At 38.9% G+C, this 16,671-nt stretch overlaps 1 protein-coding gene across 2 annotated transcripts in view; it reads left to right on the top strand.

The window, feature by feature from the left end:
* LOC122571306 (protein stum) overlaps positions 1-14,506 on the top strand; it is a 34,668-nt gene extending 20,162 nt beyond the window's left edge. For both annotated transcript variants that reach the window (XM_043734891.1, XM_043734897.1), the window contains 5 exons: positions 5,358-5,609; positions 5,794-6,010; positions 6,253-6,379; positions 6,480-6,674; positions 7,027-14,506. In XM_043734891.1, coding sequence (XP_043590826.1) covers positions 5,358-5,609; positions 5,794-6,010; positions 6,253-6,379; positions 6,480-6,674; positions 7,027-7,154 — 919 coding nt within the window. In that variant the 3' untranslated portion in view covers positions 7,155-14,506. The remainder of the gene's footprint in view (positions 1-5,357; positions 5,610-5,793; positions 6,011-6,252; positions 6,380-6,479; positions 6,675-7,026) is intronic.
* Positions 14,507-16,671: the final 2,165 nt, after the last annotated feature.

Below are 16,671 nucleotides of genomic sequence, written 5' to 3'. Positions count from 1 at the left end.
AAACACGTTATCTCGTTTCACCTGGTTCCTAACAATTGCGCAAAGTTCACAAAGGAAAAGAGCAATTAAAGTGATACATCGCGGTCGTTTCGTTTTCTAATATATCACGAGGGTATCCCCTGTTTCCTTTCTATTCAATTTTGATGCTGTTTGTAACTCCTAGTCCGATTAACTCCGCTCGTGTTAGCGTAATCCGACTGGTTCGGTTAAGCAAACAATTAACGCGGAGAAAGCGCGCCTCTCGTCTTTGCGAAATTTTTAGAAACAGCTCGCACGTGGAATTACGCTTCTAACCTCATTGTGAATGCTACTTTCAACGAAACTTTTCATTTTTGATTCCTGTATTCCAACGATTTTTGTAATTTAATTGTTGAAAGTTATCGCGGCTCAAAATCCTCCTTAACGTAGACGTAAATTTCTTCAGTTTAAAAATCAAGCAAATGCAATTGAATTCTTGTGCTTCCATGCGAAATCCCGAGCTACGAAAATGCACACCATGTGTAATACGCAGAAAGATACAGAACGTGTGAATTAACGTACTCCTCGTGACATTTAGCGACATAAATCCTCAAGACATAGATTTCTATAAAAGTTTGCAGTCTACGAATGATATTGCGTTGATATTAAAGGACAAAATTTCATTCCTAACTTTCGCGGAAAATAATGTAAAAGATTTTGAATTTATTCGGTCGCAAGGGATTCGGAGAGTCTGTTAAAAATTCTAAGACAAAGTACACGTAGGATTAACGGCCTAGTTTCCAGGACAAAACGATGGCGAATCGTTGGTTTTGTCGGGCGCCACCGACAATTCTCTGCTCGCGACCAAGTGAAAGTAATAACAAGGTAATCATGTCGCTGAAAGTTCCTCGGAGGGTTAATGACGTCCTGGTTCGCGTACTGTATAAACTTTTAACTGCACGATTTTGGCGGTTCCGTGTCGTAATCGCTATGTGAATCGTTGCGCGGCCACGGTACGAACTTTCTGCCCGGGGCCGTGCCAACTTTTAATGGTTTTGCTTAACGCGTTGCACATCGATGGTCCGACAACCGTGTTGCACGCGTTCCATCCGCGTTGTCAGCAAATTTTCAGACAGATGTAGCTAAAACGTCCCTAAACAGCTTTTATCGTAGTGGCTCTAATTGTGATATGCGTAATTAGCTTTCCGGGGCTGCACATGAAAGCGAGTAAATCTTCTAGCAATAAGCACGAAAACGATTGAATCTTTTTATGAAAAAATTTTACCGATAGAAATTGATGTGATGTTTCTTCCGTAAGAAATATATTCTCGCACGTATAAAATGTCGTAGCTTGAATATGCGAAAATCAGTGACTATAACAGATAGATTATTGTAATAGTAATTTATTGCGTAACGTGACACAAAAATTTCTTACTTTACGAATTTATTTTTGTTATTTTATCTTATTTGCTTTACTCTTACTTGCCTATCGTTGTATTATTTTCACTTATCAGTACATCCTTGTAACAGCATCAAATTACACATTTACGATAATTACGCTGCTTTCTAGATTGCGAACTACGAGCAAATGTTTCAACGAATCGTAACGTCTCTCTTCTCGTCAATTGGTAGCTTTTACAAAAACATATTTTAGTCCTTCGATATGAGAACAGTTACCATCGCTCTTTATCAGTTCTCACGTCTGAACCTTATAATCTCGCGATAACGTAGAACGTTAACGCAACAGAGGTACACGAAGCAAATTATTTGTCCGCGGTGCAATTTTTATTGAGACTAATGTCAGAGATAATTTACATTTACTCCGCTTGTCGACAGGTTTTATTTCCATTTGTTCGTTGCACGTAAACCGTCTCTTCTCCGTCTGTTGTGCAACTTTGTATTATGTCGTTCAACGTTCAGCGTCTCCTACGAGGTTTTCGAAAAGGATTAGGCAAATCGAATGCACTGGTATTTACGATTTCTATGGCGCCACGTTTACCGAGTTTAGTACATCAGAACGCGCACAATACAACGTTACATCAGATTTCGCATAATTCTCAGCACCGCATAATGATATGTTTTCTTACGTCACGATTCCACAACTCGCCGTTTCGAAACATACCTGTTATCGTTTGTGTTTTACGATCACGTAGGATTTTATTTTGGGATCGGCGATCGATCATACAAAATTTCACGCTAAGAAAATGTTCTTTACATAAGAATTGTATCTCGGAAGTGTGATGTGCAGCTTCGACATAGTCTTGAACTAAGTGGCGACACGTTTGACAGCACTTTGCGAACGCTTCGTCCGTCTCTCATCTTCCTAATTCAACCAGCTCGTTCTTCGATGAGAACACCCATTCGTGAAATTGCTATAAGAGACGAATTCAGAGGAGAGCAGCAACGTAGAAACTTTTTTAACGATACGAGAAATTCTGTTTTACTTCTTGGATTCTTTTCTGCCGGTGTTAAAAAGTCTTCGAATTGATCTTAAACGAACTTTTTAAAGGAGAAAGTTCGCGTCCGATCCCTCAGGGTCTGCCGAGTAAAACTAAAGTTCGCACGCACATTTCGCAAGGGTAACTCGCGAGTGAAAATGGATGCAATTAAAAACTTGGCGCGACTGAAACTTTCGTCACGGATCTACGTCTTGCGTTATCACGTGTCCATCGGTAATCGTAACACCGATATTTCGTAATTACGACCCCCCTTAATAGATCCATCTTCGTTCATGCGAAAGAAACAAAGTACAAGACAGTCGTTGAAAGAGCGGGGTTGATAGACGAAGAGGAAACAGATGGTCAAATGAAAGAGCCAACTACAAAGTAATAACTTCCTGAAGAAAGCGGCGAATCATCTACATAAGGATCGATGATCGTCGAATTCTTTTGCACAAAATGCGACATAAACAAGAAAAGGAGCTGGATCATCAAATGTATGAAATCGGATAAAAAAGTCAAACTCGCATATCCATCAGAAAAGCAATACATTTCTAGAGAAAACGATGAAACGAACATAAGCGATCGACGTTCCTCGAAGGCAAAGAAACCGAAACAACGAAACAAACCGTAAAGGAGAAAGGGAAAAAGAGAGTCACAAATAATCGAGTCACGAGAGCGCCATGCGAATAAGAAGAAAGGAGGAAATCCCCGTGGAAAGGAGGGAGGAGGAAAGTGGTCGCGTGGGCGCCTTGAAAAAAAACGGCGATGTTAAGGTAAAGAACTTCAGCGTGGCCGGTATCGATTTCGCGGTCAACCGAAGCAAGTCGCCCTGTGGCTGGTCTCCTGTACGTGTAAGTAATGCAGTGTCGGTGGCGAAGGAGAAAATCTTTGCGTGACCGGCTCGCTGGCCAGCAACGACTCGGCCACCCTCTTTGCCTCGCCACCCTTCGTCCTCCGAGGTCCGTCCAACCCCCGAAGACTGCGGCACCTGCAATCTTCGTGCGACACACGAGCCGAACCGCGATGCTCGTTCGCCGGCTTGAACCTCGCACAGAACTCGCTGTAGAATTTCTTCACGCGTACTCGTGTTCCTTTCGTATCGATCCACAAACCTCGAGATCATCCTCCGTTGTTATCTTCGTTCCCGTCTCGCCGTGAATTCGCCGCGTTTCCGCTCGGCTATCGATCACCGTATCGCCCTGTTGTACTTTAGACGATCCAACGAAGAACGAGTAGAACTGCGAACAGAGCAGGTAAGAAGATAATTCTCTTCCGCGTGCGTTCAACCTTTTGTCGATTGGCGAAGGGACTCGCAGATACTCGAAACAGGGAGGGTACAAGTGGTAACACGTGAGAATTTGACGCGCGTTGTTCCATCGGTGATCGATGGGGCTCTTCGCGTAATGTCCTGTTGCGTAGATTTATTGGAAGTGTGAATTCGTGGACGAATGGGTTGGAAATCGATCGACGTTTGCATCGTTTTGTAGTGGAAATGGAGGAGGTTCGATTTCGAGGTTGATGCAGAGAGAGGTGATTAATTGCGGAAGGTTCTATGGAAAGACGTAGGTGAAATGGTAGTTAACGGATAGATAATTCATTAAATCGTATACACAGGATGTTTCTAATATTCTTTACGATGCCATTGACAGTCGTTGTTCTTTCATTCTTTTGCCTTCGGTCGATCGAATACAGTTTAGTTTTTGAGTGGTTGCAGAAGTGTTACTGATAATTTCAGTTACTTTTGTAGTTCTTCGATTTAAAAAGTAGGTTTCTCGAGAATAGATTTGCGCGGAGGAAGAATCTTCACGTTAAAACGAATCGAGTTTACCGAACGCTTCAGCGTATGCGTGTCTCGTGCGCGGCGAACGTGTCTGACTAGCGCGGTATACATTCACTGGGAAACACTCGATGTCATCAGCACAGTGGAACACGCTCGCTCCAAATGTTGCCATTATAGGCTACAAATATAAATAATCAGACTGCGGACATTTCTGCATTTACAGGAAATCGAAGGGTGTAGAAATATATGAAATATTCAAAGTAAATATTCGCTATAATATTTAGCGAGCAAATTTCTATTTAGATTTGTCTATGATATAAGACTGCATGAACACCCACGGATCGAACGTTATTATTAATAAATTCCTACGTCGTATAAAAAGAAGAAATGCTATTTTCCAGAATGCTAGTAGAAAATTGCATTTGCGTTAAATATTAACTGCCCTGGTATTAACTTAACACTTACCAGATCGCAACGATACTCAACCTTTCAATTCTAAAACCTAAAACACGAGAAGAAGAACCGGTATCGCACACAGTTTTTAAATATCATTTAAAACCATTTTAAATATCAACTAGCCTAATATCGACAGATCAGTCAACTTCGAAAATCTCTCTGATCCCCAAACGCTTAAAGACAGAAGAATCAATACCTTCCACGGTGTTGATCTTATATCAGGTTGTCCGAAAGGTGTCTTTCTTTTACAGACCCGTCTTTTGATGGGTCGTATGTAATTCAATAAAAAATAATATAAAACGGAAAATGTGCACCGATTGATTTCCTTATAAAACGAAAGCAACTTTTCGGACGACCTAATACAACACACCACGTCACTCGCAATATCGACAAATCGCTGAAAGTCCAGCCAAAGTCAAAGGAAACGAAAGCCTACTAATTCGAAAATCAAACAGCATTCGATCCCTCGTTCACCAATTCCATCCTGCGGAATCAACTTCACCTCGACCTACATTCAGCCTCTCGTGAGTATCCTTGAAGAATACGACGGCTGCCAGGTGGAAAGTAGCGCTGGTCTCGTTCGTTTGATCGCGTCACGATCCATCGACGCCTGTCATTCTCTTCTTAATCGACGCCGAAGGCCCCTTTATCGCGCTGAATCGATCGAACAGCGGTTTTTAATAATGCTAACAGCACGGGGCGCGGCTGCCTTTCGATTACAGGGTACTGGCAGCGGCGAACGGCGTTGGCGAACGTGCCCCTGACAGGCTTCTTACGCGCTGGAAGAGGTCCCTGAGTCGTTGCTGCGAGTGTTGTCCAAGAATGAGGTGCTTGGCGTGTCGTACGGACCCCAAGGGTCTTACCTGGCCCGGAAACCACGCCAGGAGCACTACGTTAGTGAACAGGAACGAGCAACCCCTTGCAAGAGACAATGTGCCTGCTGGCTGTTGGCCTAAATTCAAGAATCGATGCAGGTAAGAGAGTTATGGTCTGTTTTTTATCGTTTTGGATATTCTCGGTGCAGATTCTTTACATCAAATTGAATTATAGAATATATTAGAAGTAGAACTATCAGAGCGATCAAGATGATTGTCGAATTATTAAATTCGATTTGATTATTAGATTAACAAATTGCGATATTTGTCTTGCTTGTGTTAGATGCAAACGACTGAAGGAAATGAAATGTTGCTCAAAAAGATCGAGGGTTGCGCCTGCTGAGGCTACAGTCTGCTGTCCTCCGGAAAGAAGATTCGGCGCTATTTGCCGCCGTTTGTTCGGCAACTGCAAATGCAAGCGGAACGCTGATGCAGAACACGCAAGAAACATACGTGCCAAGCACAGTCTTACCAGCGTAGCACCGCCCCCGTTATCGGAGGTAACGCACGAATGAAAAATAAAACAGCAGGGAGTAACCGGAAGATTTAAATTTAAAATTCAGAATTTTAATAAAAGATATTGGACTCTTAGGTTTGAAATTTACAATTTTAATAAGATATATTAAATTCTAAACTTGTACATTTTAATACGAGAATATTAAATCCTTAAATTTTAAATTCTAATAAAAATTGAAATATCGATGTCATCTAACGATTCTCTCTTCTTTTTATCCAACGATAGGAACCAAAAGCTAAAATACCGGATGTTCTGGTAGAGCACAATTCCCTGATGCGTGGCGCTATTCCTTGTCTGCCAGTTCCTCTTGCTTGGTTTTGTCTCGTGTGGAACGTTCTACTGCCTGGCTCTGGTAAATAATATCTTACCGGTTAGAAGAAAAAAAGAAAAAAAAAAAAAGAAGAAGAAAATTTCCAAATAAAACAATAAAATGGGAAAACGTTATATTTCAGGCACGGTATGGAGTGGGATTTTCAATTTGTGCGCCGGGCAACCGAGATTCTCAGCGGTGGCTGGAGTGAAGTCGAGACTAGGCGCGTTCGTTGTGAACCTGATGGTCGGGGTGGGTCAATTATTCACCGTTTTATTCTGCCTAGTTGGGTGGGGCTGGAGCATTTGGTGGGGCGTCACTTTGGTCCGTTTAGCGAGTAAGTAATATTAACCATCGATCCAAAATCAACTGAATCGTTCCGTGGTAGATAAACCAAGGAATTTCGTGTTCTCTTAATGAGTCGTAATTCAGTCGTGGAAAAAATATGATGTCCACGTTAAAAATGGATTTAACCTCGTTCTTTCCAAGAAGTAGCAACCACTTTCCGAGATAAGAGAAAATTAAACTTCTATAACTTAACATGTGACTCGCTTAAAGAACTCTATTTTCTCTCGTCACTTCTCTTCCTCCTAATATTACCTATAATTGAACTTTAGAATAGAATAACTAGATTTGACAAGGTGTAGTTATTTTTATTTTAGATAAATAAACGTTTTTTGTTTTTGAAGGGAAGTACAAGAGGTTCAAGGCTTCCGAAGCAGTCAACAACGATCCGGAAGCGAGGGGTGGAGAACCAGCGGCTCTGCCCCCCGGTGTACCGAGTCATGTGTTGAGAGGGATGGAACGGGCGCGATAACCGAAGTCCTCGCCACAGATTCCGCGGGAACGTTTTTATATTTCGTCTTAGCGATTCTTCACTACGTGCCTTCCCGAAAGCTGCGAACAGAAAACGAAACTTTTTTTCGCTTGGTGGACTCGTACGCTAAGGATCCGTTTAAAACAAAAGAGAAGAAAAGAATAGAAAAGCGAAGAATTTTTTCCACGGTCCATAGATTATTGTACTTTTACGAAATCGTAAGAAACACATCGGACGACGAATGTTTGTAGCTTTGTTTCGCGGTAAATGAAATTCGAGGCAATTTTCTCGTCGAAAAATTAATTCGCGAAAGGAGAATAACATTGGTACAGAAACATAAAAATGGAAAAGAAAACACAGAGAAGAAATAAAAAACGACGTTACGTGGTTGTTCGCGATCGAGGAACGAAACGAAGTTCTCGGAAATTAATCGCTTTCAGTGAAAGCATACCTATTCGTGGCGTTCTTTCAAAATGTACTCGTTGCGTCGAACGGAAATTGCTTTTTATTTTCGCTCGTCCTTTCTTCCGTGCTCACAGCGGCGATACAGCGTTTTTAGTCTTTTCTTTTTTTCTTTTTCTCCGTTTATTGTATTTTTATTCCGAAATGAGAACGTCGAACAAACGTTTCGCGGTAGAAATCAAAGAAGAAAGACAAAGCATGTGACCTTACTCTCTCTCTCCTTCTCTCTCTTTCTCTCCCTCTCTCTCAGCCTCGTTCAAAGGTATTTTTCTTTCCTACGTCGATGGAATAAATACGTTTTGAAAAAACGCACTTTATATTTTTACAAGCGCAACACATATTATATGTATACATACATTCATATATTCAACTATCCGACTTATTCAACTTACAACTAAAAATCCTTGTAAATATGAAAATATATTACTTACATCGGTTTTTAATCTAATCGCTGCTTCTGGAATTGTTCCCTCCTTTATATCCCTTAATCGCAGTGTAGAGAAGATTCTATGGTATTTTGTTTCTTTCTTTTTTTTTTTTTTTTTATCATTTTGATCTATAGACAATAGCATATGGTTTAGTACAATATCCGATTATTGTCGCAGTGAATTTTTCGTTCGAAGATTATACAAGCTTCTATCGATCATCTGGAAAGTTTATTTGAGAATTACATTCAGCAAAAGCATCGAAGGAGTATAACGAGTCCTACGTAGCATAGTGACGATTTAAAACAGATTTCCTGCGTGTTGCGTTTCGTCTGAATAATCCGTTGCAGTGTCGTGTGTTGTGGTCTAGTCCTGTGTAGTATAACTTTTCAGACGTGTAATTGATATTGAAAACGCTCTAAACACTTAGTTCGATTATTTCAATTCCATGGTGTCCAATCGTTTCGAACTTCAACTTGAAAATCGTAGAAACGTTACACTTCAGAAGCGCAGCTCTACATCAAAAATTCAAAAAGTTCGAGTTTTAACTTCCAATATTCTCGGCTCTCGACTTTCAAATCCCAAATCGTTCGTTTGGAAAACTTCGTTGCAGATTATCCGAAGGATGCAGATGTTTTATACTTTTTCTTCAAGGACCGTTCCATTAACATAAACTCAATAGGATATTTCCATACGAAACCACGCGCGCAAAGTGAATCTTCTGGTCGTAACACCACAGAATCGGACTGGTTCTTTCCAATATTAAACAATTTCCAATGGATAACCGTGCGTAAATCACTGCATGCGACAATGTAAAACGTGGAAACGAGAACATCGGTGGATGTTCGGCGGTTGATTTTCGTGCGGCAGAAGGAAACAAGACACATAACGGTCGACTGTTGAGAACGTGCGCATGCTTGCGGCCAAGATCTAGCGAATAAACTACTAATAAAAGCTCGCGCGAATCGATTGCATGCACAAGCAGCTCTATTTCAAGCAGTCCTTATCAAGATCCCGTTATTTTCGCTTTATCGAAGGACTCAACCGGCCCAGTCTAGTTTCTTACAACGTTTTACGCGTTTCATCGCGATAGATACGCTCGCAGTTTGTCACCCTTAACGTGCAAATGTTTATCATGTTGATAGATGGTCGAATGGTCGAATCGACGTGACTTGGTGTGAGATCAGTTAAAAAAAAAAAAAAAAAAAAAAACAAAAGGAGGAAAAATAAAGTGATCGTGTATCGTGTTGGGAGAATTTGATGGTTTTAACCGAACAATACATATATTTGTATGGTACAATTTTTTAATAAGACCGTCTATGATGAACTGTGGATCGGTGTCGTTGGCTCGTGAATGGCCTGTAACTGTTTGCGCTAGATTACTCGGTTTTAAAGTTCACTTCGTTCTACTTTATACGCTATATTTTACTAAAGATCATTAATGTCATTTATCGTGTAAAATATAGGATACGAATGGAAATTAGGTGCTCCAATTTCATTCGGATGCTTCTAATTAGATAATCCAATTCAAACTTTTACGATCATTTATAACAATGTCAGTCGATGGTCAAATAAAGGATTAAATTTTAGATTACTTCCCCTCTTAATAACTTTAAGCTCGATTAAAATTAAACACGTTTTGTTGAAGCAATTTCGAAAGTGATATTCGTAAGAAAGAAAGCATAATCGGATTAAAAAACATTTTTCTTGAAGCATTTGATGAATTTGTAATTTGTTTCGACCAACACCGTACACGGGAAGTGACACGCGATCGTATGGAAATTCGATGTAATTCGTGGCAACGTTTTAAGCAATAAAGTGTTCGGATTTGTCGCGTATTTCCACTGGGGAATTGCACGAGTCATCTTATCGTGGCGTTTGCGCAATGATATTACGTGAAAATTGAAACACAATGTTGTTTCCACCACTTTGCCCTCGCCTTGGGGAATTGTCAACGAAAAATAGAACAGTTGGAATTATGTGAGGCGCGTTGCATTGTATTCCTTTGTCTGCAAGCTGGTGGTGATTATGTGACAAAGATAGCGTAATTCAGTGTTGAAATTCTCGAACGTAAATGTCGAGAATTAATCTGTTTGGGTTTCATTCGGAAATATTTATTTTCTTGGGGTTTTTTTTTTTACGGATTAGTAAGGAATATCTTTGAAGGATTTTCACGTTTCCTCTTGTTGTCGTCTCATATGGGAAATCGTGGGAATAAAATAGAACTGAAAGTTGTATTCGTAAATGACAAGTTAAATATTTATACTTGACGATGGAAAGTATTCGTTCGATGAAATTTCGTAACGAAACAATGACATTTGCATATCCGGTTGTAACAAACGTACGATAAATTGAAAAAAAGAAATATTTGCTCGTGAAATATATGACGATCGACGGAACGAATAGGAACGAAATTTTCTCGATAAATTCGTTGCTTTATATTTCGCTTCAAACGACATTTTCGTGATAATTTAAACTTCCAAATTCAATTCCAACTAGATATACAATATATTATTTAAAGCTTTCACATTTAAAACTTAATATTATGTGTTTCGACAATTGCTCGCGGAAATGATAAAAAGTATTTACGAACCGCGAAGTACAGCACGATTGAATCGGTCGTTTTGAAAACAGAATAAAAATCAAAAGTTCATCGATTACTCGCGTAACTATGTTTCTAAACAAATAACAATTTGCAAGTAATTCCTGTTCAGTTTTTAAATAGAAATCTAGTACAAAGAAATAGGAACAAAACGGATTGTTTATCGGGTAGATCTCCGTGGAGAATCAGGTCGTTCTCGAAACGATCGATTCCATTCGTCAACCATAAAAAAGTAAACAATAACTTACAATAAACGAGGATCGAAAACAGAAATTAACAAACCATGGTCGTGAACCGGAGATGGCGATGGTTGACACACGGTATCATTTGCAAATCTCGGAGGGATTAAAATTATTGTATCTTTGAGTAGTAAAGGTATATATATATATATATATACACATATATGCATATAATATGCATGGTATATGGTGTGGGTGTCAATGAATCGAGTCGCTGACGCTGAATATATTGAGTAGTATATGTTTTAATGATGTGACTCCATTAATATGTCAATATGCACAGGTAAATATTTCTTGTTATTATATAATAGAAGTGTTACAGTGTGTAATGTGATACGATAATAAATTTAATAGTAATCATATTATAATTAAGAACTTAAAATAACTCTAAAGGGTAAACTACATCACTATCGGCTAGCGACTATTTAGCGATAATAATAGCCTACCATGTCTTTTACTAGCGGCGCTCAGTGAGTGTGCTCTTTTCATTATTCTTTCTTTTTTTTTTTTTTCTTTTCAACATACCTTTCATTCTTCTTTCTCTCTCTCCCTTTCTCTCCCACTCTCACATTCTTCCTCTCTCTCTCTTTCTCTCAACGTGTAATTATTATTCCTCTGTGCTCGATGTTCCTTTCGTACCTATGTTGTTTCTCTCCCAAATATTCATTTCTTTTCTCTTTTTCTCTCATGTATTTCCTGTAACTCGTCGTTCGTTTCACTGCCTTTTTATCGTGTCCCTTGCAACCTGTCGCTTCTACAAACATCAACCGATTCATTCCAGCTGCTTTTCACGTCTCTGTCCACGTTTCCTCCGCCCTCTTTTCGCCCGCTCGCGAACGATATACCAGTCCGTATTCCCGGTTTTCCTCGTCGATTACTCTCCCGTATCGTTCGACCGTCCTAAAACCGTCCGATCGACGAATCTCTCGCGTACGATTGAAATAGAATGAACAGCGTACGCGGGAAATTCACCAACGAGTATCTATAATTTAGAATGATTTCCTTGAATACGCGTTTCGTTCGAAATTTGCCCGCATCCTTTCAAACTTACATCCGACAAGAAGAACAGCAGAAGACAAACGTTAATAGGGGTGATTTCGACAGCGGATTGTGAAAAGCGGTCGTCGTGAACAGAGAGCTCGAAGCAGGCATCGAATTCTCGCGTGTATTTTTTTCTGTTTTCTTCTCTTTCTTTTTTCTTTTTTTCTTTTTTTTTGCCTGTTTCTCAATTATAGACACACGTGTACAAGCGTCCCACATACCTCTAGGACCGTGGTGTGTGAGCGTCGAATTCAGTGGATTGGTTGGCGAGATGTTCGCATAAAGAAATGAATGAATGAGTCAGACTGTCGGTGATCTTTTTATACACATACACATACATAATAATCGTATATAAACATGAATGTGCGTGGATCGTGGGTGGTTGTGCTGTTGTGTTCAGTGTGTGACGGTCTACGTATTTAAATGATTTTTTTTATCTCGTTCTTCCTTATTATTCGTTTTGCTATTTCGCTTGCTTTTTTTTTGTGTTTCAGTTTCTTTTACTTTATACATGTATATTCTTTTTGTTGGCGAGTGTACGTTTTAATCGAGTTTCAACGCGATTTTGCTTTTTTTTTTTTAAATATTTTGTTAAATACAGGCGGCGATGAAACAGGATCGAAAAACGTTAAAAATCGCGTTTGTCGCCTGGTTCATTCCGCCAGTAAATCGTGCCACGATATTCTCTTCCGTGTTTGCAATTTGAACCTAAGGAAAAATCGTCTGGTCGTTCCTCGAGGGCCTCGCGTATCATGATGCGCTACTATTTGCTTCAACGAACGTCTTACAAAGTGCTACCCTGAAGCAGGAGCTCTGTGTCGCGTGAAAATCGCGGGTACGATGTCGTCGAAAAGTGCCACTAGAAACGAGCTGTCACATCCTCGCGCGTCTCTACCCATTTCTAACTTCTTTTAAATATTTTCTTCGATTCTAATAATTATCTCTGTGCTACTTTTATTTTACCTTACTTTTTATTTGTTATACCTTAGTTTTTGGTCTCGTGATTTCCTCGTTTACGACTAGTAACAACCGTTCTAGTGGACTTCGAGCTGGATGATTGTGATGAATTACTACAGGATTGCACGAAACGAAGAGGATACCTCGTGTTCCAATTAAGCTGCTATATAGCTTTGAAAAGCGAATCATGAACGTCGTATGTTTTTATTGTTTGGTTTCTTTTTTACGATTTTGTTTATTCTCACCCTCTCTCTCTCTCTCTCTCTCTCTCTCTCTCTCTCTCTCTGTGTGACTGTTATATTAATTCCTTTTTTATATTTTCCGTTGGTTCTCCCGCTTTGCTTTTCGACGATTCTATTTATTCTTCGTTTTGTTCGTTTATTTCTATATGTATACGAGTGTGGGAAACGACGCGGCTGGCACGCACGACGACGGAAAATTCGGTCGAAAAGGGTAACAATTCCAGAACTAATGGGATTTCAATTATTTATATTTCATAATCAGTTTTTCTATATATATTTTCATTTCTTTTTTCTTTCATATAGAATCTGTAGATAATACATTCTTGGCAAATCCGAAAAAACTGATTCCAAAATAGGAACAGATCATTGTGCGAACTATGTATACAGGGTGCAAGTTTTGTTCTGTTTTTTTTTTTTTTTTTGAATCTTCCTTCATTTCCGTATGTATCTTTTTTTTTGTTGTTGTTTGTTGTTTCTTTCTGTTTCACTGTTTCATTGGCATTCTTGTTTTATATGTTGTGGTTATTGTTGCTGTATATCTTTATCTTTGTTACTGTTGTCGTCGCGAGAAACACACGTGCGTGTATATCGAATGAATTATTTCCTGATCGAAACTATGTATATCTATAGTAATATATATGCTGTTTCCTTTGCGTGCTTGGGTGTGTGTGTGTATGTGTGTACGCGCGTGTGCGTGTGTATGTGAGTGTTTTAGCTTTCGTTCGTTTCGTATTTTTCTTTAATTGTTTGTTGTTTTCGTTTAATGCTTGTTTGTTTATTATCATTATTATTTTATTTTTTTTTTTTGGTTCAATCAGCATCTTTCTTTACTTTTTTTCCCATTATTATTTTTAATTTTTCATCTGAACGGTGGTACATTTGATAGGGTGCACAGGGCTGCTAGGCACAGATAATTGACTCGCAAATAACTCTTCAAACAACATTAGAGCGTACGACATACAAGTATTAATATACACATTACATCATTAATTATTATTATTATTTTTTTTTATCCTTTTGTTTTCGTTTAAAGAGTAATCATATATTGGAGTGTGTCTGTCTGTCTGTGTCTCCTGTCTCTTCGCCGTTGTGTGAATGTGTCACCTCTTCGTTCGATGTGTGTTTGAATATCTACGATCGTTTCTACGTGTCGTATCTGATGTTTTTCTTTCTTGATTTTCTAATGTCTCGAATGAACGTGCGCTGCGACATCACAGACTAATTATGGATGGTTAATGCTCGTATCCCGAGTATCGAGACTTATAAAACAAGGTCGTTTTGCAACCACTGTAGATCGCTGTAGTTGCGATTTTTCGACATTTTCTCGCTTCGCGATTTGTTTTAACATTGATAAAAGTTTGAAATTATATATATATATATATATTTAATATATATATTTAATATATATATTTATATATATATATATATATTTAATATATATATTTATATATATATATATATAAAAGAAGGTTGATCGCTAAAAGTTTTCAACAACATTAAAATTTCAACGTACGCTAGATTTAGAAATCACGTTTCTAAATGACTTAAAATTCAAATACGTTGACGTTAAAATTTTCCCTGGGAAGTTGACAAATTTATAATTAATCGATTAAATTAATCACGAAATTAAACTTAAAATATTCTGATCCCCACCCTCGAAGATCGTCAACCTTGAGGAACACGGCGCCATCTTTCCCCTCCGTATCGATCCCGAAATCGCGACGATCCAATGTCTCCGTGTGGCGAAACGAAACCTCGTTCAACGAAGAATAGCATTACCTATCCATCTTCGGCTATCTTGACGCAGTGCCTGGTTGTCGTGTTGGTCTTGGTGTATGTTCAATGATGGTCGTGCGATGGTGAGTGTTTGGTGAATGTATAATACGTGTACCGATGTCGAGTATTTCGAGTGTGTGATGTTGCTGATGCGTGTACAATCAATGTATAATAATGTATACAGTGTCAACAAATTCTTATTACAATCTAGTTTGTCTTTTGACGCAGCGATGGGAAGACAGAGCATAGAGACCCTTCTTGGCTCAGATGTACAATAACGAGGTGGATTATGTTCTTTTTTTTTTATGTTCTTTAGTTTGGGAGGAGGAAATGAAAAGGAACGATGAAGAGGGATAGGAGAGGGGAGGGAATGATTTTGTTTCCTTTGATCTTTTTTTTTCAAAGGGAGAAAAGGGATAAATTTGGTATGTATAGCCTAAAATTTTCACAGCGTGTATAAACGAGACGCCGAAATAGAGACAAAAAGGGATAAGGGGGGAGGGGGGGGAAGAAACGCGTATCATTGTTGAAAAGGATACGTTTCTAGGATTAAACGTTTCGAAACATTGATATGGCGTATGGTAGTGCTTTTGGGATACGTAAGATTCTGATATGTGGGGCAGGTATATGTTACTTGGTAATACTTAGAGGGGAAGGAGGGATCGCTAAAAAGGTTACTGCGCTTTGGTTTATTTTGTTTGGCCCAGAGCGGTTTCCGGTTTTGCAGCGAGAAAGAACGCGCGATCGCTTGATGCTTTATGGCACTCGAAGCTGCTTCTTCCATCGAGTATATCCGGAAAGAAACCTCGGGCAACGATGTTTCAAACGTTGTTTACAGCGGCTTAAACAAACACTGGATATCGTAAGAAATAAAAAAAAAGAAACAGAGAGGGAAAAACGTTTAGGGAACATCATACTCGTGTTCTTTTCTTGCTATTGGAATTCTTCTCAGGCACGCTTCGAGTACTTGCAGGCATCAATGCATCCGATTAATTGCATAAAAATATAATTACTTGAAACGTGATAAGTCGCGAGATCGGAGCGACCGCTTTGAGACTTATTCGAGATATCGACGTTAGCACAGGTACTTGTTCTTTCTCTTGTTCTTTTATTCTTTTATTCTTTTTCATTTCTGTCGTGGTCGCAAATGCAGGCGAGTGTCATTTTTCTTTTTCCCTCTTCGCTTTCGTTTTCGATCAGCGATGCGACATTAATATTTGAAAACAGTAAAATGGTCGAAAGGATCTCGCGTCGCCGCGTCGCTCGGATATCGCAACGAACCAGAGCAACGAGCCTTCTTGCGAACAAAAGAAATCAAAGCGCACCCGGCAGTAATACCTTTTTTCGCAATACTATTAATCAATAACAATATTAACGATATGTACCTACTCTCCAATCTACCTAACATTACCTAACTACAAACATTAAACCTAACGCTTTTAAACGCAATATCGATCGTCGTAACATTACTTAATTCGTTCCAATTTTCACAAAATTGGAACTATAAATAATAATTAATTAATTATAATAATAATTAATAATAATAATAATAATAATAATAATAATAATAATAATAATAGTAATAATCATCGTCGTCATCACCATCATCATCGTAAACATCATCCTCGTCGTCATCGCGATAATACTAATCAATCATAATTACACACTCAATCGTCGATATATAATTGAAATTCTCATGCGAGCTGCAAATATATACATACAGATGGGATATGTATTTTCGTGTTTTAAGACTCAAAACCGAACGTCGTGTTT

The sequence above is a fragment of the Bombus pyrosoma genome, linkage group LG1 (assembly GCF_014825855.1).
Source record: "Bombus pyrosoma isolate SC7728 linkage group LG1, ASM1482585v1, whole genome shotgun sequence".
NCBI classification, from domain to species: Eukaryota; Metazoa; Arthropoda; class Insecta; order Hymenoptera; family Apidae; genus Bombus; species Bombus pyrosoma.
This window is presented reverse-complemented; position numbering and strand designations above follow the sequence as displayed.